This window comes from Balaenoptera ricei, chromosome 3 (assembly GCF_028023285.1).
Source record: "Balaenoptera ricei isolate mBalRic1 chromosome 3, mBalRic1.hap2, whole genome shotgun sequence".
NCBI classification, from domain to species: Eukaryota; Metazoa; Chordata; class Mammalia; order Artiodactyla; family Balaenopteridae; genus Balaenoptera; species Balaenoptera ricei.
The window spans coordinates 118,413,567-118,438,776 of NC_082641.1; the positions used below are offsets into that span (position 1 = coordinate 118,413,567).

Here is a 25,210-nt window from a genome sequence, read left to right on the forward strand (position 1 = left end):
TGAACACTGACCCACCCTCAATTAATTTTATCTTATCCCTATGTTATCTTTATCATATTTTCATATTGTTTGTGTATGAAGGGGACAGCTAAGAATTATTAAAATAAGATATTCTCAAATAATTAACACTAAAAAGAGGTCAATTACACTGTTCTTGAATGAAAATCCAAATGTAGTAGAAAAGGGAACATTCTTAATTAAGAATACATTATCCAAATGAGGAACAAATGAATTGTTAATTTACAAACATCTGTGAACAGTTCAGAAAACAAACTAAAAATGGAATATATAAATATATTTTCATTTTATAAAGTATAAAATAAATACCCTTTGAAGAAACCGAGAAAAAATTCTGGTATATTCAAAAGAACTGAAAGCAGGGTCTCAGAGATATTTTCACACCCATACTCATAATAGCACTATTCACAATAGCTAAGAGGTGGAAGCAACCTTGATATCCATGGACAGATGGATAAATGGATAAACAAACTGTGGTATATACATGCATCAGAATATTATTCAGCCTTAAAAAGTATGGAAATCCATCACATGCTACAACATGGATGAACCTGGAGGACATTATACTAAGTGAAATAACCCAGTCACAGACAAATACTGTAAGATTCCACTTATGTGAGGTACCTAGAGTAGTCAAATTCATAGAACCAGAAAGTAGAATGGTGGTTAGAGGGGTGTGGTGTGGTGGGAAAGGGGAGTTGCTTTCTAATAGGTATAGATAGAGGTTCATGTTTGCAAGATGAAAGTTCTCAAGATCTGTTTCACAACAATGTGAATATACTTAACGTACTAAATTGTATACTTAAAAGTGGATGAGATGGTAAATTTTGTTATATGTTTTTAACACAATTAAAGGGGGGAATGATATATTTCAGAGTTTAAAATAAATATTTTTCCTAAATGAAAGCTATCAGTAAACTTAGACTAGACAATTGTTTAATTTTTAATCTACAGAATAAATAGTAGAGCCTACATTTTGGCCACATGATGTCGCTGTCTACTACAGTGTATTCTGTAGGAAGAAAAATACCCAGGGCCCTATTGTCACTCCAGAGAGACAGAACAGTAAGAGAAGCAGCAGGACTTGAGCAGAGACTAGAGGACAATATTTAAAATTTTGCAAAACATGATATTTTAATTTGATCAACTCGCTGAGTATTGGTGATGGTGTCTTCTAAGAGTAGGGGCGGAGAGGTCGGGTGTCTGCTACTCTCGCTTCTGCTCCTCGCTGCAGGGGAGGCCAGGAGCAGCCAGGTCCGCTACTCCGTCCCCGAGGAGGCCAAACACGGCACCTTCGTGGGCCGCATCGCCCAGGACCTGGGGCTGGAGCTGGCGGAGCTGGTGCCGCGTCTGTTCCGGGTGGCATCCAAAGGCCGCGGGGACCTTCTGGAGGTAAATCTGCAGAATGGCATTTTGTTTGTGAATTCTCGGATCGACCGGGAGGAGCTGTGCGGGCGGAGCGCGGAGTGCATCATCCACCTGGAGGTGATCGTGGACCGGCCGCTGCAGGTGTTCCATGTGGCGGTGGAGGTGAAGGACATTAACGACAATCCGCCAGTATTTCCAGTGACAGTAAAGACTATCCGGTTTCACGAATCGAGGCTGCTTGACTCGCGGTTTCCTCTAGAGGGGGCGTTTGATGCAGATGTCGGAGTAAATGCTCTTCTCTCCTACAAGCTCAGCTCCAGTGAGTTTTTCTTTCTAGATATACAGACAAATGATGAACTAAGCCAGTCTTTGTCTCTTGTGCTCAGGAAATCTCTGGACAGAGAGGAAACTGCCGAGATTAATTTGTTACTGGTGGCTACTGATAGGGGCAAACCTGAGCTCACAGGCACCGTTCAACTGCTTATTAAGGTATTAGATGTGAATGACAACGAACCTACTTTTGACCAATCAGTTTACAAAGTACAGTTGTTAGAGAACATCGCAAACGGATCCTTGGTGATTAAATTAAATTCTTCTGATGCAGATGAAGGATCAAACAGCGAGATTGTGTATTCATTTAGTGGTGATGTGTCCCCCAATATAAAGACCAAGTTCAAAATAGATCCCAGCTCAGGGGAAATCAGAACTAAGGGACAATTAGATTATGAGGAAGTGAAATCTTATGAGATTCAAGTCATTGCCTATGACAACGGGACTCCACCAATGTCTGGGCACTGTAAAATTTCAGTAAAACTTGTGGACATCAATGATAACACACCAGAAGTCTCAATCACGTCTCTTTCACTTCCCATCCGAGAGGATGCTCCGCTGGGAACAGTCATCGCCCTCATCACAGTGTCTGACCGCGACTCCGGTGCCAACGGGCAGGTGACCTGCACCCTGACCCCCCATGACTTCTTCAAACTGGTGTCCACCTTCAAGAATTACTATTCGCTGGTGTTGGACAGCGCCCTGGATCGCGAGAACCTGGCGAACTATGAGGTGGGGGTGACCGCGAGGGACGGGGGCTCGCCTTCCCTGTCGACAACGGCCAGCGTGTTCGTGGAGGTGTCCGACGTGAACGACAACGCGCCCGCGTTCGCGCAGCCCGAGTACACGGTGTTCGTGAAGGAAAACAATCCGCCCGGCTGCCACATCTTCACGGTGTCGGCGCGGGACGCGGACGCGCAGGAGAACGCGCTGGTGTCCTACTCGCTGGTGGAGCGGCGGGTGGGCGAGCGAGCGCTGTCGAGCTACGTGTCGGTGCACGCGGAGAGCGGCAAGGTGTACGCGCTGCAGCCGCTGGACCACGAGGAGCTGGAGCTGCTGCAGTTCCAGGTGAGCGCGCGCGACGCGGGCGTGCCGCCTCTGGGCAGCAACGTGACGCTGCAGGTGTTCGTGCTGGACGAGAACGACAACGCGCCGGCGCTGCTGCTGCCCGCGCCGGCGCTGCTGCTGCCCGGGCCGGGCGGCGGGGCGGGCGCGCTGAGCCAGCGGGTGGCTCGGTCGGTGGGCGCGGGCCACGTGGTGGCGAAGGTGCGCGCGGTGGACGCGGACTCGGGCTACAACGCGTGGCTGTCGTACGAGCTGCAGCCGGCAGCGGGTGGCGCGCGCAGCCCGTTCCGCGTGGGGCTGTACACGGGCGAGATCAGCACGACGCGCGCCCTGGACGAGGCGGACACGCCGCGCCAGCGCCTGCTGGTGCTGGTGAAGGACCACGGCGAGCCGGCGCTGACGGCCACGGCCACCGTGCTGCTGTCGCTGGAGGACAGCGGCCAGGCGCCCAAGGCCTCTTCGCGGGCGTCGACGGGCGCCGCTGGCGCGGAGGCCGCTCTGGTGGATGTGAACGTGTACCTGATCATCGCCATCTGCGCGGTGTCCAGCCTGTTGGTGCTCACGCTGCTGCTGTACGCGGCGCTGCGGCGCTCGGCGCCGCCCAGCGAGGGCGCGTGCGGGCCCGGGAAGCCCGCGCTGGTGTGCTCCAGCGCGGTGGGGAGCTGGTCTTACTCGCAGCAGAGGCGGCAGCGGGTGTGCTCTGGGGAGGGGCCGCCCAAGGCAGACCTCATGGCCTTCAGCCCATGTCTCCCACCCGGCCCCATTAGTGGGGATAGAGAAGAGCAGCTGGATGTGAAGGTTGATCTTCCTGCTAAAGTGAGTAATTTTTAAAAATCCTTTCAAAAATGTCTTTGTTTTTAATTCTCAACGTTACTACTCCTTTGGAAACATTTTAACAGTTAATTAGTCTTGTTGCTGTCAATAGAGTCTTCAAGGTACTGGTTTTGTGGTTAAAATGTTTGAATTTCTTGTGACTAATGGCTTTGAACCGAATCAGCAATAAGTGGTAAGACCCATACTTGCAGGTTTTTACAAGTCGCTGTAGAATTATTTTATTGCTAAAAATCTGGATAGAAACTAAATATATTTTCCAGGGTAAATTGAATTGATTAGAATATTTGACTTAAACTGTGGTGTGCTAATACCTCCACAATGCTTCAGTAAATTATGACACTTTTTATTGGAAATTCCTACTAGATGTTAGTCCAAATGTCACTGGCGCACTTTCTTTTTATTATGCTTTTACATATTCAGTTTCAAATATTAGTTTATTAAGCCTGTTGCCTCCTATAGAGCCTCTTTTACTCACTTATCCATTTATCTGTATTCTCAGTTCCTCCTTTCTACTTGAACATGATTGTTTTAATTTTTGTGCTCACATTTGACAATACTGTGTATTGTTGCTAGTTTTCCAATTGGGTAAAAAAAAAACTAGAATAATAAATTTATTGCTTTTAGAATTGTATCATTTTCTCTCTTCTGTTTCTCACTACTTTTTATTAGTAAGCATTAAGAAATCAATAGGAAGTGAAATTTTAATACTCTCTTTAGTATATCATCATTTAGAAAATACTGCTTTTGAAAGAATATTATTAATCTTGTTAAGAAATATTATTTTCTATCTGAACAGTGTAGAGAAAAATACTGTATATCTCATTTTAAAACTATTCAGTTAGCAAAACTTATTTATTATTAACCTCTTTTACATGCAGTATTAATGATGCTAATGTCCAAAAAGTTCAATAAGTCAATGTTATTACTGGTGACCCTCCTCTGAATACCAACCTATTAATGTGTGTCATGTAGCAAGTACAAAGTTCCAAATAACTAGAGGTGAAATTATTTTCCATTCATTTCCCTATTTGGTATTTGGTCAGTTCCCCTAGTAAATAGTTCGTCTCGCATTGAAGTTTCTTTGCCAGTGGAAGCCAAAGCTTAGGTATGTTAGTGACTGGAGAATGGGCAAGTATTCTAAACCATTAGAGACAAAAATGAAGATACCAACTTTGCTCCAGTGTATTCCATTCTAATTGTGTGGAATACTTTTCCACACAAGTTATGTACTACAACTTCCTACTTCTTTGTTCAAGTTTCCTTGGTGAAACCTGGTTAATACTCAGTGACATTGTGGGATAGGCCAACATATAAAATAGATAGTCCTCCTTTTTTCCACTTCCATTTCCTCTTTCTGGCACTGTCCTTTGTGGCCTCCTGTCCATCAAGTATGAGCCACAGCATGTCCAACCTCAGTTCACTATTTTATTAGGTATCATTTTCATCCTATTGTGAATAATAGGGCCATCCAGAGTTCTCGTCTTCTAGGATGTGGGACTTCAGTCTTCAAATCCAGCTCCCCTCTTCAATTTTTTTTTTTTGAGTACAAATGGGCATATAGTTTTATTTTTTATTTTTAAAATAAATTTATTTATTTATTTATTTTTGGCTGCGTTGGGTCTTTGTTGCTGTGTGCGGGCTTTCTCTAGTTGCGGCGAGTGGGGGCTACTCTTCGTTACAGTGTGCGGGCTTCTCATTATGGTGGCTTCTCTTGTTGCGGAGCACGCTGTGCTCTAGACGTGCGGGCTTCAGTAGTTGTGGCATGTTGGCTCAGTAGTTGTGGCTCACAGGCTCTAGAGCGCAGGCTCAGTAGTTGTGGTGCACAGGCTTAGTTGCTCCCCGGACCAGGGCCCGAACCCCTGTCCCTGCATTGGCAGGTGAATTCTTAACCACTGTGCCACCAGGGAAGTCCTCCTCTTCAACTTCTTGACTAATGTGATTCTCAGCTAATAAGACATTTTAAAGACTTTTGAGTTTTTCCCTTTAGAGATGTGTTGTCTCTATACCCGGTAAATAGTGAATAGTTCCCAAATAAATATCCTTTCTATTCTTTTGCATTCCTCATCTATGCATTTAATTACTTGCAAAATAAAGTAAATGGACAGGGAGTCCTTTTCACTTCCTTTCAGTGTGTTTGATACTAATCATTTTGCACAAATCTGCAGTTTGGGTACTGGAACAGTGAAACTACTTTGATTTATGTTTTAATTCAGAAAAAATGGGGGGGGCAGTGTGGCTTTTCGTAGAATGGGAGCTTAGAGCTATTTTCACTAGATTGATTTTTTTTTGTCTTAGACAACTATGGAGTAAGAGGTTTATGAACATAAAAGTCAAAGAAAGTTTTAAAATAGCTACCATCATGTCCTTCTATATTGTTTTTTGTGTGTCAGGAAAATATATTATGCTCTATTATTTGGGAATTCTTTATTGACCATTAGAACTATTAACGTCTCAAAGATCATGATTGCCAAGAACTGGAATGAAAACTAAGCTAAAATCCAGGTTTTCAATATGGAAATTGAAATATATCTTAAGTAGAGCAATGTCTAAGGAAAATATTTTTGTATCTCTGGAAAATTATAGAGGTTGCTGAGACATCATATTTCTTAACTAGCTACATGACCACCTTAATTTAATGCATTTTATTAAGCAATTGAAGAAAACCAAACCATTCTATAGGGTAAATGTTCAGCAAATACTCAGTAAGTATTCTGAGCTATTAAACTATTATAACACAAATATTCTCTTTTAAAGTTTATATTTCAAAAATGGAGGATTAGACACACATACCCAAATAGCTAAAAAAGAGAAATTAATGTAATAAATGTCCCAAGTGATTTGATCTAGATGCTACAGTATAAAAGAAAATAAAGATGCCTGCTCAATTGGTTTAATCATGAAAGTCTTTGTTGGTCAAGGAAGTTTTAAATTGTTATATAATGGGGGAAACTGCTTTGAGAAGAGTTTGGAAATGATGGATATTACTTAGGCAGGGAATGAAATGAGTATATCTGTTTCATGAAAAATGTTATTGGAAGCAGGAAATTGTCCACTTTGACTGAAATATATGAGTGCTGTAGGAGAGAATAGAAGTTGAGGCATATTAGAGCCTGGAGAACAAGCAAGTGTTTATAAACTGTAAGAGACAAAATGAGAATACCCATCTTGCTCATGGGAGGTGAATAGGTTCCAGTGAATAAAATTATCTGGAATACTTCCCAACACAAATTATATACCGAAACATCCTACTTCCTTGTTAAAGCTTCCTTGCCCACAGCAAGGAAGACCTTCAATTAAGTGCTGATGGTCTTTGCTTCCTTTTTCAAACATTTTTGAAATTCCCTTTCAATGACTTATTTTGGAGATCAGAGTTTTCCTAGAGCTTAATTCTCTGAAATCTTCAACACTGGGAATGTAAAATCCAATGATGAAGAGTGTGTCATCATTAATAACTACCTTTCATCACTCTTAGGAACACACACACACACAAAACCTGTCGTGAATTTCCTAACCAACACTTTACCAACTGTATATTTGCAAAGTGCTATGTTAACTACAGTTGGGTCTCTGTAAATACTTAAAACTTCTATGAAAAAAGTATTTCCACTGAAGTGAAAGCTGCTCCTGTGGTGAAACTAAGGATCACAATCAATCAGTGGTGCAAAATGTGTACCTCAGTAGTACAAAATGAGATTCTATTCTCCAAAGGCAGAATGGATGAAAGAATAATTAAGACTTAGAGTATGCATCTCCAGAATCTGTTACTTACGGTTTGGAGCCACATGATGTCGCTCTGTACCATAAAATTGATCCGATAGAGCGAGAAAGAAAGAAAAAAAATCCCTCCTATTCTTATTGTAAAGAAGCTGCATCCACCATCCAGATGCTGAAAAATGGAGGATGCAGTGGGACTGGACTGAACGGTCAGGAGATATCTCTTCATTTTGAAACAAGACCCGCTTCATGAGAACAAAGCACTGCGGGCTTGAGATGGAGTTTTCCTGGGCAATCGGCCAGGAATACCGGCGTTTGCTGCTCTCACTTCTGTTCCTTTCAACCTGGAAGGCCGGGAGCGGCCAGGTCCGCTACTCCGTCCCGGAGGAGGCCAAACACGGCACCTTCGTGGGCCGCATCGCTCAGGACCTGGGGCTGGAGCTGGCGGAGCTGGTGCCGCGTCTGTTCCGGGTGGCGTCCAAAGGCCGCGGGGACCTTCTGGAGGTAAATCTGCAGAATGGCATTTTGTTTGTGAATTCTCGGATCGACCGGGAGGAGCTGTGCGGGCGGAGCGCGGAGTGCAGCATCCACCTAGAGGTGATCGTGGACAGGCCGCTACAGGTGTTCCATGTGGAGGTGGAAGTAAAGGACGTTAACGACAATCCTCCTGTGTTCCCGGGAACACAAAAGAATCTGTTCATGGCTGAATCCAGGCCGCTTGACTCTCGGTTTCCACTAGAGGGCGCTTCCGATGCAGACATTGGGGCCAACGCTCTGCTGACTTACACACTGAGCCCCAGTGAGTATTTCTCGCTGGAAAAACCATCCTATGAAGAGCGAGTAAAACGTCTTGGGTTAGTATTAAGGAAACCTTTAGACAGAGAAGAAGACCCGGAGATTTTTTTAGTGCTTACCGCCTCTGATGGCGGCAAACCTGAGCTGACTGGCACCGTTCAGTTACTCGTCAAAGTGCTGGACGCCAACGACAACGCCCCAGTTTTCGACAGAACACTCTATGAAGTGAAATTACAGGAAAATGTTCCTAATGGAACGTTGGTAATTAAACTTAACGCCTCAGATTTAGACGAAGGCTTGAATGGGAATATTACATATTCATTCTCAACTGATATTTTACCAAATGTGAAATCCAAGTTCTACATAGATCCAATTACTGGAGAAATTATGGTAAAGGGATATATCGATTTTGAAGAAAGCAAATCCTATGAAATTCTTGTAGAGGGCATTGATAAGGGGCAGCCCCCACTCTCTGGCCATTGTACAGTTATGGTGGAAGTTGGCGACACCAATGATAATGTCCCAGTAATGGAATTCAAGTCCTTGTCCCTCCCAATTAGGGAAGACGCTCCACTGGGCACCGTCATCGCCTTGCTAAGTGTGTCCGACCTCGACTCCAGTGTCAATGGGCAGGTGACTTGCACCCTGTCGCCCAGTGTTCCCTTCAGGCTGGTGTCCACCTTCAAGAATTACTATTCATTGGTTCTGGACAGCGCCTTGGATCGCGAGAGTGTGGCGAACTATGAGGTGGGGGTGACCGCGAGGGACGGGGGCTCGCCTTCCCTGTCGGCCACAACCAGCGTGTCCGTGGAGGTGTCCGACGTGAACGACAACACGCCCGCGTTCGCGCAGCCCGAGTACACGGTGTTCGTGAAGGAGAACAACCCGCCCGGCTGCCACATCTTCACGGTGTCGGCTCGGGACGCGGACGCGCAGGAGAACGCGCTGGTGTCCTACTCGCTGGTGGAGCGGCGGGTGGGCGAGCGAGCGCTGTCGAGCTACGTGTCGGTGCACGCGGAGAGCGGCAAGGTGTACGCGCTGCAGCCGCTGGACCACGAGGAGCTGGAGCTGCTGCAGTTCCAGGTGAGCGCGCGCGACGCGGGCGTGCCGCCTCTGGGCAGCAACGTGACGCTGCAGGTGTTCGTGCTGGACGAGAACGACAACGCGCCGGCGCTGCTGCTGCCCGGGCCGGGCGGCGGGGCGGGCGCGCTGAGCCAGCGGGTGGCTCGGTCGGTGGGCGCGGGCCACGTGGTGGCGAAGGTGCGCGCGGTGGACGCGGACTCGGGCTACAACGCGTGGCTGTCGTACGAGCTGCAGCCGGCGGCGGGTGGCGCGCGCAGCCCGTTCCGCGTGGGGCTGTACACGGGCGAGATCAGCACGACGCGCGCCCTGGACGAGGCGGACGCGCCGCGCCAGCGCCTGCTGGTGCTGGTGAAGGACCACGGCGAGCCGGCGCTGACGGCCACGGCCACCGTGCTGCTGTCGCTGGAGGACAGCGGCCAGGCGCCCAAGGCCTCTTCGCGGGCGTCGACGGGCGCCGCTGGCGCGGAGGCCGCTCTGGTGGATGTGAACGTGTACCTGATCATCGCCATCTGCGCGGTGTCCAGCCTGTTGGTGCTCACGCTGCTGCTGTACGCGGCGCTGCGGTGCTCGGCGCCGCCCAGCGAGGGCGCGTGCGGGCCCGGGAAGCCCACGCTGGTGTGCTCCAGCGCGGTGGGGAGCTGGTCTTACTCGCAGCAGAGGCGGCAGCGGGTGTGCTCTGGGGTGGGGCCGCCCAAGGCAGACCTCATGGCCTTCAGCCCCAGTGTACCCGACTCTGGGGACAGAGGGGATCAGCAGCCAGCAACTGAGGATTCTCTTTCAAAGGTTAGTTTATAAATACCCTTTATTTACTCTGAAGTCTCATATTCTTTAATTTTTTAAAATTTATTTATTTATTTTTGGCTGCCTTTGGTCTTCGTTGCTGCACGTGGGCTTTCTCTAGTTGCGGCGAGCGGGGTTTACTCTTCTCTGCGGTGCGCGAGCTTCTCATTGCGGTGCCTTCCTTGTTGCGGAGCCCGGGCTCTAGGCACGCGGGCTTCAGTAGTTGTGTCACACAGGCTCAGTAGTTGTGGCTCGCGGGCTCTAGAACGCAGGCTCAGTAGTTGTAGCGACCGGGCTTACCTGCTCCGTGGCATGTGGGATCTTTCCGGACCAAGGCTCCAACCCGTGTTCCCCTCACTGGCAGGCAGATTCTTAACCACTGCACCAACAGGGAAGTCCCTCATATTCTTTAATTCTATCAATTTCTTCTTAATTAAAAAAATTCTCAGAACCAAATTTCTCTGAATTAAATGCTTACTTCTTACATACCTTTTTAAACTAAAATCTTTTAGAATTGCAGGACACTAAGGCAATACATGTTGTTTTGTTTTTATTCTTCATTATTCAATGCATATTATAACTAGTGTTATAAATTTTGTGGTTACTATCTTCACCTACTTGTTTTCAGTTGTAATCTGCTTTTAGAGAGCATTTTCTTGTTATTTGCTCATAATACACTGAAAAGTGCACAGAATGAATATTATAGCTCTATCAGCTACTTGGAAGTGAAAACTTCTATTACCTCCACTCCAGAAGACACTCAAATGCACCTCCCAAATATCTTTCCCCTCTTTCTCCCCCAAATGTAGCCACAGTTTTAACTTTATAAATGATTTTGACCTGTTTCCTAAATTTTATCTAAATGGAATTGCACAAAATGTGTTATGTGTGTGCATGTGTTTGTGTGTTCTTCGTATTTATCATTCACCATTCTATGGAATCATCCATATTGCCATATGTACTTGGAGTTCATTTAATTTATTAAGTTCTCTGGTACTTTGTTTTATGAATAGGGTGTGAGTTATTTGTTCCACTCTTGAGAATTTTACATTATTTCTCTTTATGTCTATTTCACATATTTCTGCCATCAATATATTTGTAACATTTTCAATGTCCGTGTACACACTTTTCTCTATTATTTAGCTAGGATCGAGATTAGTGGAACATAAACTATGTACATATCTTCTTCTTTAATTGATAATGTCAATCAGTTTCACCAAATGCTTTTACCTGTTCACACTCATGCTAGCACTGTATGAATTCCTATTCTTCTTCATCTCCACAACTTGGCATTGTTAGTTTATTTATATTGTTGCCATTTTGCTGGTTGTGTTTATGTTTCTTTTTTTTTTAAACAGGTTTTTTGGTTCTATGTTTATTTATTTATTTTATTTATGGCTGTGTTGGGTCTTCGCTTCTGTGCGAGGGCTCTCCCCAGTTGCGGCAAGCGGGGGCCACTCCTCATCGCGGTGCGCGGGCCTCTCACTATCGCGGCCTCTCTCGTTGCGGAGCACATGCTCCAGACGCGCAGGCTCAGTAATTGTGGCTCACGGGCCCAGTTGCTCCGCGCCATGCGGGATCTTCCCAGACCAAGGCCCGAACCCGTGTTCCCTGCATAGGCAGGCAGATTCTCAACCACTGCGCCACCAGGGAAGCCCTGTTTATGTTTCTTGATTTGTAATTGAGGTTGAACATCTTTTGGTGTTATTATTATTGGCCATTTTTAGATCCTATTTTGTGCAGTAGCTGTTCAAGTCTCCTACCTACTTTTCCTATTCTGTTGTATTCTTCTACTGCTTTTTGAAAATTTTCATATTCTGGATATAACCCCTTTCTTGATTTTGCACTCTTCTACACTGTGACTTGCCTTTTCATTCTTTTGTCCTTTGGTGAATAGAAATTTTTTATTTTAGTTAAGTTCAATTTATCATTCTTTTCTTCTTGATTCTGTTCCATGAAGATAATTTCTTGTGGTGTCTTTTGTTTAATTGGTCACATTACATATACAATCCATTTTGAATTTTTTGTCTTTTTTGGGACATAAAGGTCAAGATTAATTTTCCCCAAGGATATTCAACTGAAGCAAGACCACTTGAAAAAGATGAGTTCCACATGTTTTATAAAACAGTTTTCTGTTATATAACCATGGTCTTTTTGTTGTTATTGTTGTTGTAATCTATTTGACTTTTTTTCATTAATGTCATGTTGCCTCTTTCATTTCCACTTAAATTTGTATATAAATTCCATAAAAACAACTCAGTGAGGTTTTGATTTGGATTGCATCATATCTACTGAGAAACGTGAAACTAGTTGACATCTTTACAATAATGTCATTCAGTTCATGAGCATGCTCTATTTATCTAAATAACCTGTAATGGTTCTTAATATTTATTTTATAGTTTTCTGTGTGGAGGTCCTATATATACACCTTTCATTACATTTATTCTTAGATAATTGTCATTTGTGATCATTATAAATATCAGCTTTAAGCTAAAAATTTTTTCTGTTTACTAATGGTACATATGAAAATATTTTGTATTTTTGTATTGATGTGTTATTCAGCTAAGTTGCTAAAATAATTTATTAATTCTAATAATTTGTCTATAGGTGCTTTGTATTTTTGGATATAGACAATCATTCTATCAGAAAATATTGAGAGTTGTATTTTTTCCTTTCCAATCCTTATATCTTTTATATCTTTAGTATGCTTTATGGCATTGGGTAGGACCACTAGTACTCTGTTAAACCGAACTGGCAATAGTGGACATTCTTGTCTATTTATGAACTCTAAATGAAAGATTTCAATAATTTATTATTAATTATGTTTGCTGTAGGTTTAAAAAAATTATTAAAAATTCCCTTCTAGTCTTCCTTCTTTTTTGTCTTCATTTGGATTAGTATATTATAATTATTTCATTTTCTCCTGAATTATCTTTTTAGTTACACATTCTTTTACTAATTTCTTTATTGATTTCCTGGATACTATAACAAGCATCATTGACTTGTTTAGTATAGATTAAATTAATACTTTTACCACTTACAGACAATGCTAGGACCTTGAATAATAACTCCATTTACTTGCTTTCACTTTTTCTTTTAGCGTTATGCCTTTCAATTATACATATACTCTAGGAACAGATTGCATTATTATTGTTATTGTATACAGTTACTTTTTAAAATAATTAATTAATTAATTAATTAATTTTTGGCTGCGTTGGGTCTTTGTTGCTGCACGCAGGCTTTCTCTAGTTGCGGCCAGCAGGGGCTACACTTCGTTATGTTGCGTGGGCTTTTCATTGTGGTGGCTTCTCTTGTTGTGGAGCGCAGGCTCTAGGTGCGCAGGCTTCAGTAGTTGTGGCACGTGGGCTTAGTTGTTCTGCAGCATGTGGGATCTTCCCGGACCAGGTCTTGAACCTGTGTCCCCTGTACTGGCAGGCGGATTCTTAACCACTGTGCCACCAGGGAAGTCCCTACAGTTACTTTTTTTTGTTTCTTTCTGGGATCTTTTTCCTTATGAAGAAATTCTTTAATATTTCTTTTAGTGGTGGTAAAGAAATATTTAATCTATGGAATATGAGAAATATGCTTATTTTGCCAGCACTTTTGAAGAATAGTTTTGCTGAATATTAAGTTATGGGTTGTAAGTTATTTTTCCCCGCAGTGCTTTCAGATGACATTCCATAGTATTTTGAGAAGATGGCTGTCAAGTTTATTGTTCAGGTAGTGTAAACTTTTTTTTCCCCTCTAGCTGCTTTGTAAAATTTTTCTTTGTTTTTGATTTTCAATGGCTTTATTATATGCTCAATTTTAGTTTTCTTTGGTTTTATCTTGTTTGCAGTTTTTAAAGCTTCTTGAATATGTGGCTTGATGTCTTTCATCAGTATAGGAAAATTCCAGCAATCTGTCTTCGAATATTGCTTCTGCCTCATGCTTTTCTCTCTTTCTCTTCTGTAACTCACGGAATATGTGTGTTAAATCCTTTCACCATGAAGTAATTATACCATAATAAAGATGTTAAAAAAATCTTTTCACCCTATCTCTTACATCTTCTATGCCCTCTCTATTTTTTAAACATCACTTTTGGTCTCTATTACATGCTGTATATTTTATTCTGACCAATCATATACTTCAGCAAAATTCTCTTCTTATTATTAAATCATCAATTGAATCTAAACTTTAGTTATGACTTTTTTTAACTTTAGGATTGTAATTTCCCTTTAAAAATAGATTACAATTTTCTGGTGAAATTATTTATTATGTATTTATTTCAACACCTCAATCACAGTTTATTTGTGATCCGTCATATCATTGTAATAATTGGATCATCTGTGTGTCTTTTTTTATTCATTTTTTTCTCATGATTCTCTTTCTTGGTAAGCCTGATAATTTTGTATTGAGTTCTGGGTATTGTACATAAGAAGCTGTAGTTGTTCTAGATGTAATTATATTCCTCTAGAAATGGATAAAGGACTTATAAATATCTGACAGATATGAGTTTAGAACATTTATGGAAAAGTTTGAATTGAGATAAATATTTTATCCCTTTTTCTTTTTTGTCTACTACAATGATGTCTGTCATTACAAATCTTCTGAACATTTTATTTTTCTCTCTCCTACTGACACTCAAGTTCTATTTTGTACTCTCATACAAAGTAAAGTTAGTGGAACAAAGATTCTGTACTTTGTTTTAAACTCTTTTTCCTTCTTCCACTCCCCTTTCCTTGGTACATAAGAACCAAGCTTATTGAATTTATTACTCTTTAGTTACCCTCCCTTCTTCTTTCTTACCCTGGATACTTGCTAATGGTATAAGAATCTTGCATCTCACCAAGTTTCCACTCACTTGACCTAGGATTTTTTTTTTTGGTGGGGGGGATTTTTTTTTATTCAAACAGAAAGTCACAAAAATTATAATCATCCTCATCAGTTCACTCAGTCCTATGTACTTAATTTATTTTTCATCTTGATCTTTTGTTAGCACTTTTATGAATTCATCAGTCTTCCATTAGAGTTCTGAAAATGCTTATTCATTCAGTTCAGCAGTACAGTCAGTTACCAGAAACCTGTACTTGTCAGAGTCTTTTCCATGAATTCCTTGAAGGTGAAACCCTTTTATAGGAACATTTTTGTGAAAGCATCAGAGTACACCCAGAACTGTCTGTAAATGACAAAAGACTTAAAAATGACCACAGTTAAATATTTGATGAAAGTTCATAATGCAATTGACAAGGAAATTTACTTATTTCTGAGATACACATTTTAAAGTAATAACTAGAATTATGACTTATAACATTATACCAGAACATATAAGATTTTTAGAAATTTCATGTAATGTCTGAAACATTTATATTAACATATTTCCATACAAATAACCCAAAGAAAGTTTAGTATTAGTTGTTTTTTTTGTTTGTTTGTTTGTTTATACTGCAGGTTCTTATTAGTCATCAGTTTTATACACATCAGTGTATACATGTCAATCCCAATTGCCCAATTCAGCACACCACCATCCCCACCCCACTGTGGTTTTCCCCTCCTGGTGTCCATAGGTTTGTTCTCTACATCTGTGTCTCAACTTCTGCCCTGCAAACTGGTTCATCTGTACCATTTTTCTAGGTTCCACATACATGCATTAATATACGATATTTGTTTTTCTCTTTCTGACTTACTTCACTCTGTATGACAGTCTCTAGATCCATCCACGTCTCAACAAATGACCCAATTTCGTTCCTTTTTATGGCTGAGTAATATTCCGTTGTATATATGTACCACATCTTCTTTATCCATTCGTCTGTCGATGGGCATTTAGGTTGCTTCCATGACCTGGCTATTGTAAATAGTGCTGCAATGAACATTGGGGTGCATGCGTCTTTTTGAATTATGGTTTTCTCTGGGTATATGCCCAGTAGTGGGATTGCTGGATCATATGGTAATTCTATTTTTAATTTTTTGAGGAACCTCCATACTGTTCTCCATAGTGGCTGTATCAATGTACATTCCCACCAACAGTGCAAGAGGGTTCCCTTTTCTCCACACCCTCTCCAGCATTTGTTGTTTGTAGACTTTCTGATGATGCCCATTCTAACTGGTGTGAGGTGATACCTCATTGTAGTTTTGATTCACATTTCTCTAATAATTAGTGATGTTGAGCAGCTTTTCATGTGCTTCTTGGCCATCTGTATGTCTTCTTTGGAGAAATGTCTATTTAGGTCTTCTGCCCATTTTTGGATTGGGTTGTTTGTTTCTTTAATATTGAGCTGCATGAGCTGTTTATATATTTTGGAGATTAATCCTTTGTCCGTTGATTCGTTTGCGAATATTTTCGCCCATTCTGAGGGTTGTCTTTTTGTCTTGTTTATGGTTTCCTTTGCTGTGCAAAAGCTTTGAAGTTTCATTAGGTCCCATTTGTTTATTTTTGGTTTTATTTCCATTACTCTAGGAGGTAGATCAAAAAAGATCTTGCTGTGATTTATGTCAAAGAGTGTTCTTCCTATGTTTTCCTCTAAGAGTTTTATAGTGTCCGGTCTTAAATTTAGGTCTCGAATCCATTTTTTTTTTTTCGAATCCATTTTGAGTTTATTTTTGTGTATGGTGTTAGGGAGTGTTCTAATTTCATTCTTTTACATGTAGCTGTCCAGTTTTCCCAGCACCACTTATTGAAGAGACTGTCTTTTCTCCATTGTATATCCTTGCCTCCTTTGTCATAGATTAGTTGACCACAGGTGCATGGGTTTATCTCTGGGCTTTCTATCTTGTTCCATTGATCTATGTTTCTGTTTTTGTGCCAGTACCATATTGTCTTGATTACTGTAGCTTTGTAGCATAGTCTGAAATCAGGAAGTCTGATTCCTCCAGCTCTGTTTTTTTCCCTCAAGACTGCTTTGGCTCTTTGGGGTCTTTTGTGTCCCCATACAAATTTTAAGATGATTTGTTCTAGTTCCGTAAAAAATGCCACTGGTAATTTGATAGGGATTGCATTGAATCCGTAGATTGCTTTGGGTAGTATAGTCATTTTCACAGCATTGATTCTTCCAATCCAAGAACATGGTATATCTCTCCATCTGTTTGTATTGTCTTTGATTTCTTTCATCAGTGTCTTATAGTTTTCTGCATACAGGTCTTTTGTTTCCCTAGATAGGTTTATTCCTAGGTATTTTATTCTTTTTGTTGCAATGGCAAATGGGAGTGTTTCCATAATTTCTCTTTCAGATTTTTCATCATTAGTGTATAGGAATGCAAGAGATTTCTGTGCATTAATTTTGTATCTTGACCTAGGATTTTAAAACTGGATATGACCTAAGAGATTGTCATTTCTCTCAATTTAATGATGACTAAACTGTGGCCTGGAGACAAAAATTTGCTTGAGACCACATGAATATTAATGTGAATGCATAGAATAGAAGCAAAAGTACTTGAATTTAGCTCCATTGTCACTTTCCATTATTAAATGAGCTCATCTGGGAATAATGAAGACAAAAGGATTGTGGGGGCTTCCCTGGTGGCGCAGTGGTTGAGAATCTGCCTGCCAATGCAGGGGACACGGGTTCGAGCCCTGGTCTGGGAAGATCCCACATGCCGTGGAGCAACTGGGCCCGTGAGCCACAATTACTGAGCCTGCGTGTCTGGAGCCTGTGCTCCACAACAAGAGAGGCCGTGACAGTGAGAGGCCCGCACACCGCGATGAAGAGTGGCCCCCGCTTGCCACAACTAGAGAAAGCCCTCGCACAGAAACGAAGACCCAACGCAGCCATAAATAAATAAATTAATTAATTTTAAAAAAAGGATTGTGAATAAAAGCTATGCTTAATTTAACTTACTTATTCCCTCAGAGGTACTTTAAAATTACTCTCAGATTTTCTTAGAATGACTATATAGTATAAACATTTTAGCACAATATTTTGTAGGGAGTTTGAACGATTATAAAAGTAATGTAAAGATATGTACCATATGCATACAGTGTGTGGTCGTAGGAGAAATTATTTTCCACATATAATTAATTTTTTTGTCAAATTTGATGCAAGTGCATAAACTGTTTATAAATCTTTAAAAGATTGCTTCAACTTCACCTGTTATAGCTCAACAGTGTGGTAGACCTGTATAATTTTCTACACATAGCAGAGAAATATAGATTATTAAAATTTTATTCTGGAGTTTTGTAGGAAATGAAAGATATCTAGACTTCAAAGAAAAGTTAAAATTTCTCATGTGCTATCTTCCTGAATGATTTCCAGTAAATTAAGCAGAGGCACCTCAAAATACTATCTGGTTTCCTTAATCAAAATTCATTGTCAGGAAAGGAGTCTTAGTTCTGCAGTGGGGCTTAAATATAACTGAAAAACTTCTAAAAACTATACAGTAATAAAGTAATCTATAATATTCGATTGAAAGAATGGTTTGGAAAAAGATTTAAACAATCTTCTCTACCTATGGAGTCCTCTATGGAATTACAACTAGAGAGTCTATACTTGTTGAAAAAGTAACCTCCAAAAAAAGAGTTGAGCAATGAAAGACAAATGCAGGTGATAATTTTAAAACACTATATAATCTAACAGATTTGAGGACAGCTCAAATGTCAAGAGTCTTGTTTTCTCCTGTATAACTTTACATGAAAAAAAATTACAAACTGAAAAAAGCATATGATACTATTGATGGCATTTTCTTCATTGAGTATATTTTTTAAAGTTTTAAATATTTACTGAAAATATTCCGTAAATTACTATGCATGTATTGTTAATACCACACCATCAGTTGGATTTTAAGTACTTAATATTTACTTTTCTCAAAAGTAAATTTATTTATCGTGGTTTTGTAGGTTCACATCAATCATGGTTCCATAATAGAAGGTGAACCAACATTAACTGATGATATTTTCAACTCACATATTATCATTTTCTTTTTTATCATTGTATATTAAAATATTTTAAAATTATCATTATCAGTAACTGTTAGGTGAATTGTCTTGAAAACTGATTACTGTTTAACTTCTTTAGTGTTTGGATGTTCTGAATGCCAAGGGGAAAGTCATGATAATAATGATAGTAAAAATCTTTCAAAAACTAAAGAGAATGATAAATATACTATTAAAGATTATATCAGAAACAAATTCAGTAACTTTATCTTATGTCTTTACATTACTGTTTTGAATACTGAGAAGCAAATTAATTTCAATTGACTTTGTATTTTCTATTAATCTTATTTCTTTTCAATCTAAACTTCCCCCACATCCCACCCCCATGCTGCCCGACTTGTGGGATCTTAGTTCTGCAACCAGGGATTGAACCCAGGGCCACAGCAGTGAAAGTGCCAAGTCCTAACCACTGGACTGTCAGGGAAGTCCCAAAGCTAGTCTTTACAGTACCATTTTTCCATATTTGTTTTATACATTGACGTAAAAATAATACTTCCAGTCGTACCTATGACTTATACCAAAATTAAAGAAATGTATTTGGAGTTTATGCTTTACATGTAAAGCATCAAGTAATAGAATTATTGATCTCCTGGCCCCTATTGTATTCACAAGTAAGGAAGATTTTGTAATATTTAAGGAATTCTAGGGAGTATATACATAAGTAGAATGTTAAATTTTTTAAAAAATTAAAAAGTTTCGGCTGCGTTGGGTCTTCATTGCTGTACGTGGGCTTTCTCTAGTTGCAGCGAGCGGGGGCTACACTTCGTTGCGGTGCGTGGGCTTCTCATTGCGGTGGCCTCTCTTGTTGCAGAGCATGGGCTCTAGGCGCGCGGGCTTCAGTATTTGTGGCACACAGGCTCAGTAGTTGTGGCTCGTGGGCTCTAGAGCGCAGGCTCAGTAGTTGTGGCGCACGGGCTTAGTTGCTCCGCGGCATGTGGTATCTTCCCGGACCAGGGCTCGAACCCGTGTCCTCTGCATTGGCAGGCGGATTCTTAAACATTGCGCCACCAGGGAAGCCCCTAAATATTTTTTAAGTGGAAAAATTGGTCCATTTTATATTGGCCGTATTTTTTAAGTGTAGTCCAAGTCCATACAGCAAATAAACTGGAGAATTAAAAAGAGATGAAATTAGCACAGAGTTAACCTAGTAAATAGTGTGATTTCTTTCCATGTTTTAATTTCTACTGGAACTCAAAAATTTTATGGAGTAGTATATCTCACAAACAACATTAGGATTTTGATTTCTTTCATGAAAAATATATGTGCTTTCACAATTGATCTCAGTTGTGATTTATCAGTAATAGCAACTTGAAGAAATCCCTGTCTAGATGCATCTAATTTGCAAATAGTGTCATTTCCACATTACAGTTTTTGAGTTAACATTAAAAGTAAGTAGGTAATATAGAGAAAAATGAAAGAAATGGATTTTCAGTAATTTGAAAATCAGACTTCGAAGTGGAACTCAGACAAGAATGCTATTCAAATAGTTTTAGTTACTTTGAAAATAATATCAACAAAAGCCAATATTAAATACTGCAGATAGGAATATAAACTTGTTTTATGAGTAACATAAAGACTAGTATACAAACATCCCATCAAAATAGTAGAGAAAAAGTCAATAATTTTAGTAAGTAATATTTAAATATGGAAAGAAATGAAAAATCTAAAACTTTTAAAGTCAGGGATTATACAAACCCTAAATAGAATAGACCAATACAAATCATTCTAGTAAAGATTGGGCGTCACAACTTCGGTAGTATTGATTTTGCAATATTTTAATTAAAGTTGATATATTTTATTAAAATTTTAGTGATATATTTGATTAGAGTAGGGAAAATAATACATAAGTCATTGAAATTGGGAAATATTTAACAAATGTAAGGTAAATAAAGCATAACAAAGTAAAATACTCCCCTTTCATCCACATCATGGCTCTGGAAACCACAAGTTTTTTTGGTTTGTTTGTTTTTAGCAACAAAGGAATACAGAGAGCTTATTTTCCTTAGAAAGGAAAAAAGCCACTCCATTTTTTTTCACTCTGCTGCTGAAACTCAAAAGGTGAGCAAATACAAAATTATATCAAATTGGGAGTTAAGTTTCCAAAAGCTATATGGTAGTGCAACAGATATTTGAAAATTGCAACGAATTTGCGATGGTATATTCCCAGAGAAGAGGTCCGGGACCCCGGCGCCTGCTGCTCTCGCTTCTGCTCCTCGCAGCCTGGGAGGCTGGGAGAGGCCAGGTGCAGTAGTCGGTCCCTGAGGAGGCCAAACACGGCACCGTCGTGGGCCACATCGCCCAGGACCTGGGGCTGGAGCTGGCGAAGCTGGTGCTGCGCCTGTTCCGGGTGGCATCCAAAGGCCGTAGGGACCTTCTGGAGGTAAATCTGCAGAATGGCATTTTGTTTGTGAATTCTCGGATCGACCGGGAGGAGCTGTGCCGGCGGAGCGCGGAGTGCAGCATCCACCTGGAGGTGATCGTGGACAGGCCGCTGCAGGTGTTCCATGTGGAGGTGGAGATGAAGGACGTTAATGACAACCCCCCAAGGTTCTTGCGACAAGAACAAACACTATTTTAGAATCAAGAATAGCGGATTCTCGGTTTCCGCTAGAGGGCGCATCTGATATGGATATCGGAAGAAACGCAGAAATGAGATACAAGTTACAAGCTAATGAATATTTTGACTTGGATGTTAAATCAAATGAAGAGGAAACAAACTTTTTAGAGTTAGTTTTGAAGAAACCAGTAGGTAGGGAAGAAACGCAAGAACATCGTGTATTGCTGATTGCAATTGATGGAGGAAAACCTGAACTAATAGGTACAGTTCAGTTATTGATCAATGTATTGGATGCGAATGATGATGCCCCGGAATTTGATAAATCAATTTATAATGTCAGAATACTGGAAAATGCACCGAATGGGACATTAGTTATTAAACTGAATGCCTCAAATGCAGATGAGAGCATTAATAAGGAAATAGTGTACCTCTTTAGTAATCTTGTTGTTGACAACGTAAAATCTAAATTTGTGATCAATGCTAATAGTGGGGATATAACAGTTCAGGGAAAGAAAACTGGATTATGAAGACTGTAATTTATATGAAATTAATATTGATGCTGTTGATAAAAGTCCATTCCCATTAACTGACACTGCAAAGTGATAGTGAAAATCCTGGATGAGAATGATAATACCCCAGAGATAGTCATAACCTCCCTATCTCTGCCTGTGCAAGAGGACGCCCAACTGGGCTCTGTCATCGCCCTGATCAGTCTGTCAGACCACGACTCCGGTGCCAATGGGCAGGTGACTTGCACCCTGACGCCTCATGTCCCCTTCAAGCTGGTGTCCACCTTCAAGAATTACTATTCATTGGTTCTGGACAGCGCCTTGGATCGCGAGAGTGTGACGAACTATGAGGTGGTGGTGACTGCGAGGGACCAGGGCTCGCCTTCGCTGTCGACCACGGCCAGCGTGTCCGTGGAGGTGTCCGACGTGAACGACAACGCGCCCACGTTCGCGCAGCCCGAGTACACGGTGTTCGTGAAGGAGAACAACCCGCCCGGCTGCCACATCTTCACGGTGTCGGCGCGGGACGCGGACGCGCAGGAGAACGCGCTGGTGTCCTACTCGCTGGTGGAGCGGCGGGTGGGCGAGCGAGCGCTGTCGAGCTACGTGTCGGTGCACGCGGAGAGCGGCAAGGTGTACGCGCTGCAGCCGCTGGACCACGAGGAGCTGGAGCTGCTGCATTTCCAGGTGAGCGCGCGCGACGCGGGCGTGCCGCCTCTGGGCAGCAACGTGACGCTGCAGGTGTTCGTGCTGGACGAGAACGACAACGCGCCGGCGCTGCTGCTGCCCGGGCCGGGCGGCGGGGCGGGCGCGCTGAGCCAGCGGGTGGCTCGGTCGGTGGGCGCGGGCCACGTGGTGGCGAAGGTGCGCGCGGTGGACGCGGACTCGGGCTACAACGCGTGGCTGTCGTACGAGCTGCAGCCGGCGGCGGGTGGCGCGCGCAGCCCGTTCCGCGTGGGGCTGTACACGGGCGAGATCAGCACGACGCGCGCCCTGGACGAGGCGGACGCGCCGCGCCAGCGCCTGCTGGTGCTGGTGAAGGACCACGGCGAACCGGCGCTGACGGCCACGGCCACCGTGCTGCTGTCGCTGGAGGACAGCGGCCAGGCGCCCAAGGTCTCTTCGCGGGCGTCGACGGGCGCCGCTGGCGCGGAGGCCGCTCTGGTGGATGTAAACGTGTACCTGATCATCGCCATCTGCGCGGTGTCCAGCCTGTTGGTGCTCACGCTGCTGCTGTACGCGGCGCTGCGGTGCTCGGCGCCGCCCAGCGAGGGTGCGTGCGGGCCCGGGAAGCCCGCGCTGGTGTGCTCCAGCGCGGTGGGGAGCTGGTCTTACTCGCAGCAGAGGCGGCAGCGGGTGTGCTCTGGGGAGGGGCCGCCCAAGGCAGATCTCATGGCCTTCAACCCCAGCCTGCCTCAGGGTCCCATCTCTACGGACACCGTGAGTCTCAAAAATCTTACAGCAATTTTTCGTCATGTCTTTAATATGAAATATTTAATATTATTCTCTATCTTCTCTTTTTATTTTAAATTATGGCTTTATAAGTAATTATTGTATCCTTTTAGATATAAATTCTCTTGGTGCTAATTCATTTACTTATAGTTATGCTTAAAATTTACTTTGTTGGAGAAAATTGTTTTGCACTATTGTGTTTCAGTAACAATCCCCTTTTTATAAGGTTTTAAAGGTTTGAGTTAATGGACTAGTTTTCTGTGGACCATAGAAAGCATTTGCAGAATAAAATTTTTAGTTGAAAGTTTCAATTTTCAAATTTTAGTGTTGTAGTAAGATACTTGTAAGATACATACTTGGCATTATTATTTATTGTCAAAGCCTCATGTTGTAACTTCATAGAAATATTTAACATCATCGTGTCAATTTGCCTTTTTTGTTCTCCATAGACTATCCATTATTTGAGTATTTTTATTACACATATTGAATTAATTTTTTCAGTAATATTTGTGCATTGAATGACTCTTTCAAGTCTGTTTAAATGTTGGCCTTGGCATACTAATGGTGAATTTGATATTTGTAATTAAAATATTTTAGCTCTAGTGGCTTCATTTTATTCATTTTTGAATACAAAATACATTTACATGATTTAAAATGTTTTAAAATGTTTCCATTCCACCTCCAATATCAAGCCATTTAATATACCTGCTGACTATTTCAAACTTTCCAATTTCTTGGCTATTCTTCTAGAGAATTTTTCATATACTAATAAACTCCCCTCTCCCATTTTAAGACATAATATTTGTGTTGATTTTCCTTCCCCCCTTCTTTTAATATAATTTGTCTATCATGACATATTACTTAAGGAGATTTTTCATTCTTTTTTCCAGCCCATGTTGTCCCATTTTGCAGATATGTCATAATTCCCCCCCTCCAACATCAACATTTAGTGGAACAATGATTAGTTTTTCTCTATCTTACTTTTTCTTTTCCAATTCACAAATTATTATATTGGTGAGAAATAATTGTGAATTCTCACAGTTGGGAAAATCTTAACATTTTTGAGTTAGAAAACATTTTTTTTTAGTTTAATTTTTATTTATTTATTTATTTATTTATTTTATTTATTTATTTTTAATAATTATTTCTTTATTTAGGCTGAGTTGGGTCTTAGTTGCAGCATGCAGACTCTTAGTTGCGGCATGCATGTGGGATCTGGTTCCCCGACCAGGGATCGAACCCCGGCCCCCTGCATTGGGAGCGCAGAGTCCTAGCCACTGGACCACCAGGGAAGTCCCTTATTTATTTATTTTTATGGCTGTGTTGGGTCTTAGTTTCTGTTCGAGGGCTTTCTCTAGTTGCGGCAAGTGGGGGCCACTCTTCATCGCAGTGCGCGGGCCTCTCATTATCGCGGCCTCTCTTGTTGCAGAGCACAGGCTCCAGACGCGCAGGCTCAGTAATTGTGGCTCACGGGCCTAGTTGCTCCACGGCATGTGGGATCTTCCCAGACCAGGGCTCGAACCCGTGTCCCCTGAATTGGCAGGCACATTCTCAACCACTGCGCCACCAGGGAAGCCCAGAAAACATTTTTACTTATTGTTGCCTTTGTTTTTAGATTTAAAAAAACTGTACTATGATATAACCAGCACCCGCCCCAAGTTTGTTGTTTACCAATACCATTTTTACAACAAAGCCGTACATTTTTTTTTTTAAAGCCGTACATTTTATCTGCTATAAGCAAGAGTGCTCTCCATCTCAAATACAGAGAACTGTTTTTCTACACTTCTTGAAAAAACAATA

General features: G+C 41.7%; 3 protein-coding genes across 3 annotated transcripts; all 3 read left to right on the forward strand.

Moving 5' to 3' along the window:
* The first annotated feature begins 1,182 nt into the window (after positions 1 to 1,182).
* On the forward strand, positions 1,183 to 3,596 carry LOC132363820 (protocadherin alpha-2-like). Its single transcript, XM_059919515.1, is given in 2 exon segments — positions 1,183 to 3,474; positions 3,476 to 3,596. Coding segments are annotated over 2 exon segments (2,394 nt in total). The 3' UTR covers positions 3,578 to 3,596.
* Positions 3,597 to 7,578: 3,982 nt separating this feature from the next.
* LOC132363821 (protocadherin alpha-4-like) lies at positions 7,579 to 10,002 on the forward strand. The gene has a single exon (XM_059919516.1). It carries the CDS (start codon positions 7,579 to 7,581, stop codon positions 10,000 to 10,002), a length of 2,424 nt encoding a protein of 807 aa, XP_059775499.1.
* Positions 10,003 to 21,044: 11,042 nt separating this feature from the next.
* LOC132363395 (protocadherin alpha-5-like) lies at positions 21,045 to 24,333 on the forward strand. The gene is given in 5 exon segments (XM_059919103.1): positions 21,045 to 21,456; positions 21,459 to 21,958; positions 21,960 to 22,035; positions 22,038 to 23,398; positions 24,301 to 24,333. Coding segments are annotated over 5 exon segments (2,382 nt in total).
* The last annotated feature ends 877 nt before the right edge of the window (positions 24,334 to 25,210 follow it).

What these genes read in the sequence shown, in the direction of transcription:
- LOC132363821 (XM_059919516.1), top strand. Translation starts at nt 7,579, where the DNA reads ATGAGAACAAAGCACTGCGGGCTTGAGATGGAGTTTTCCTGGGCAATC.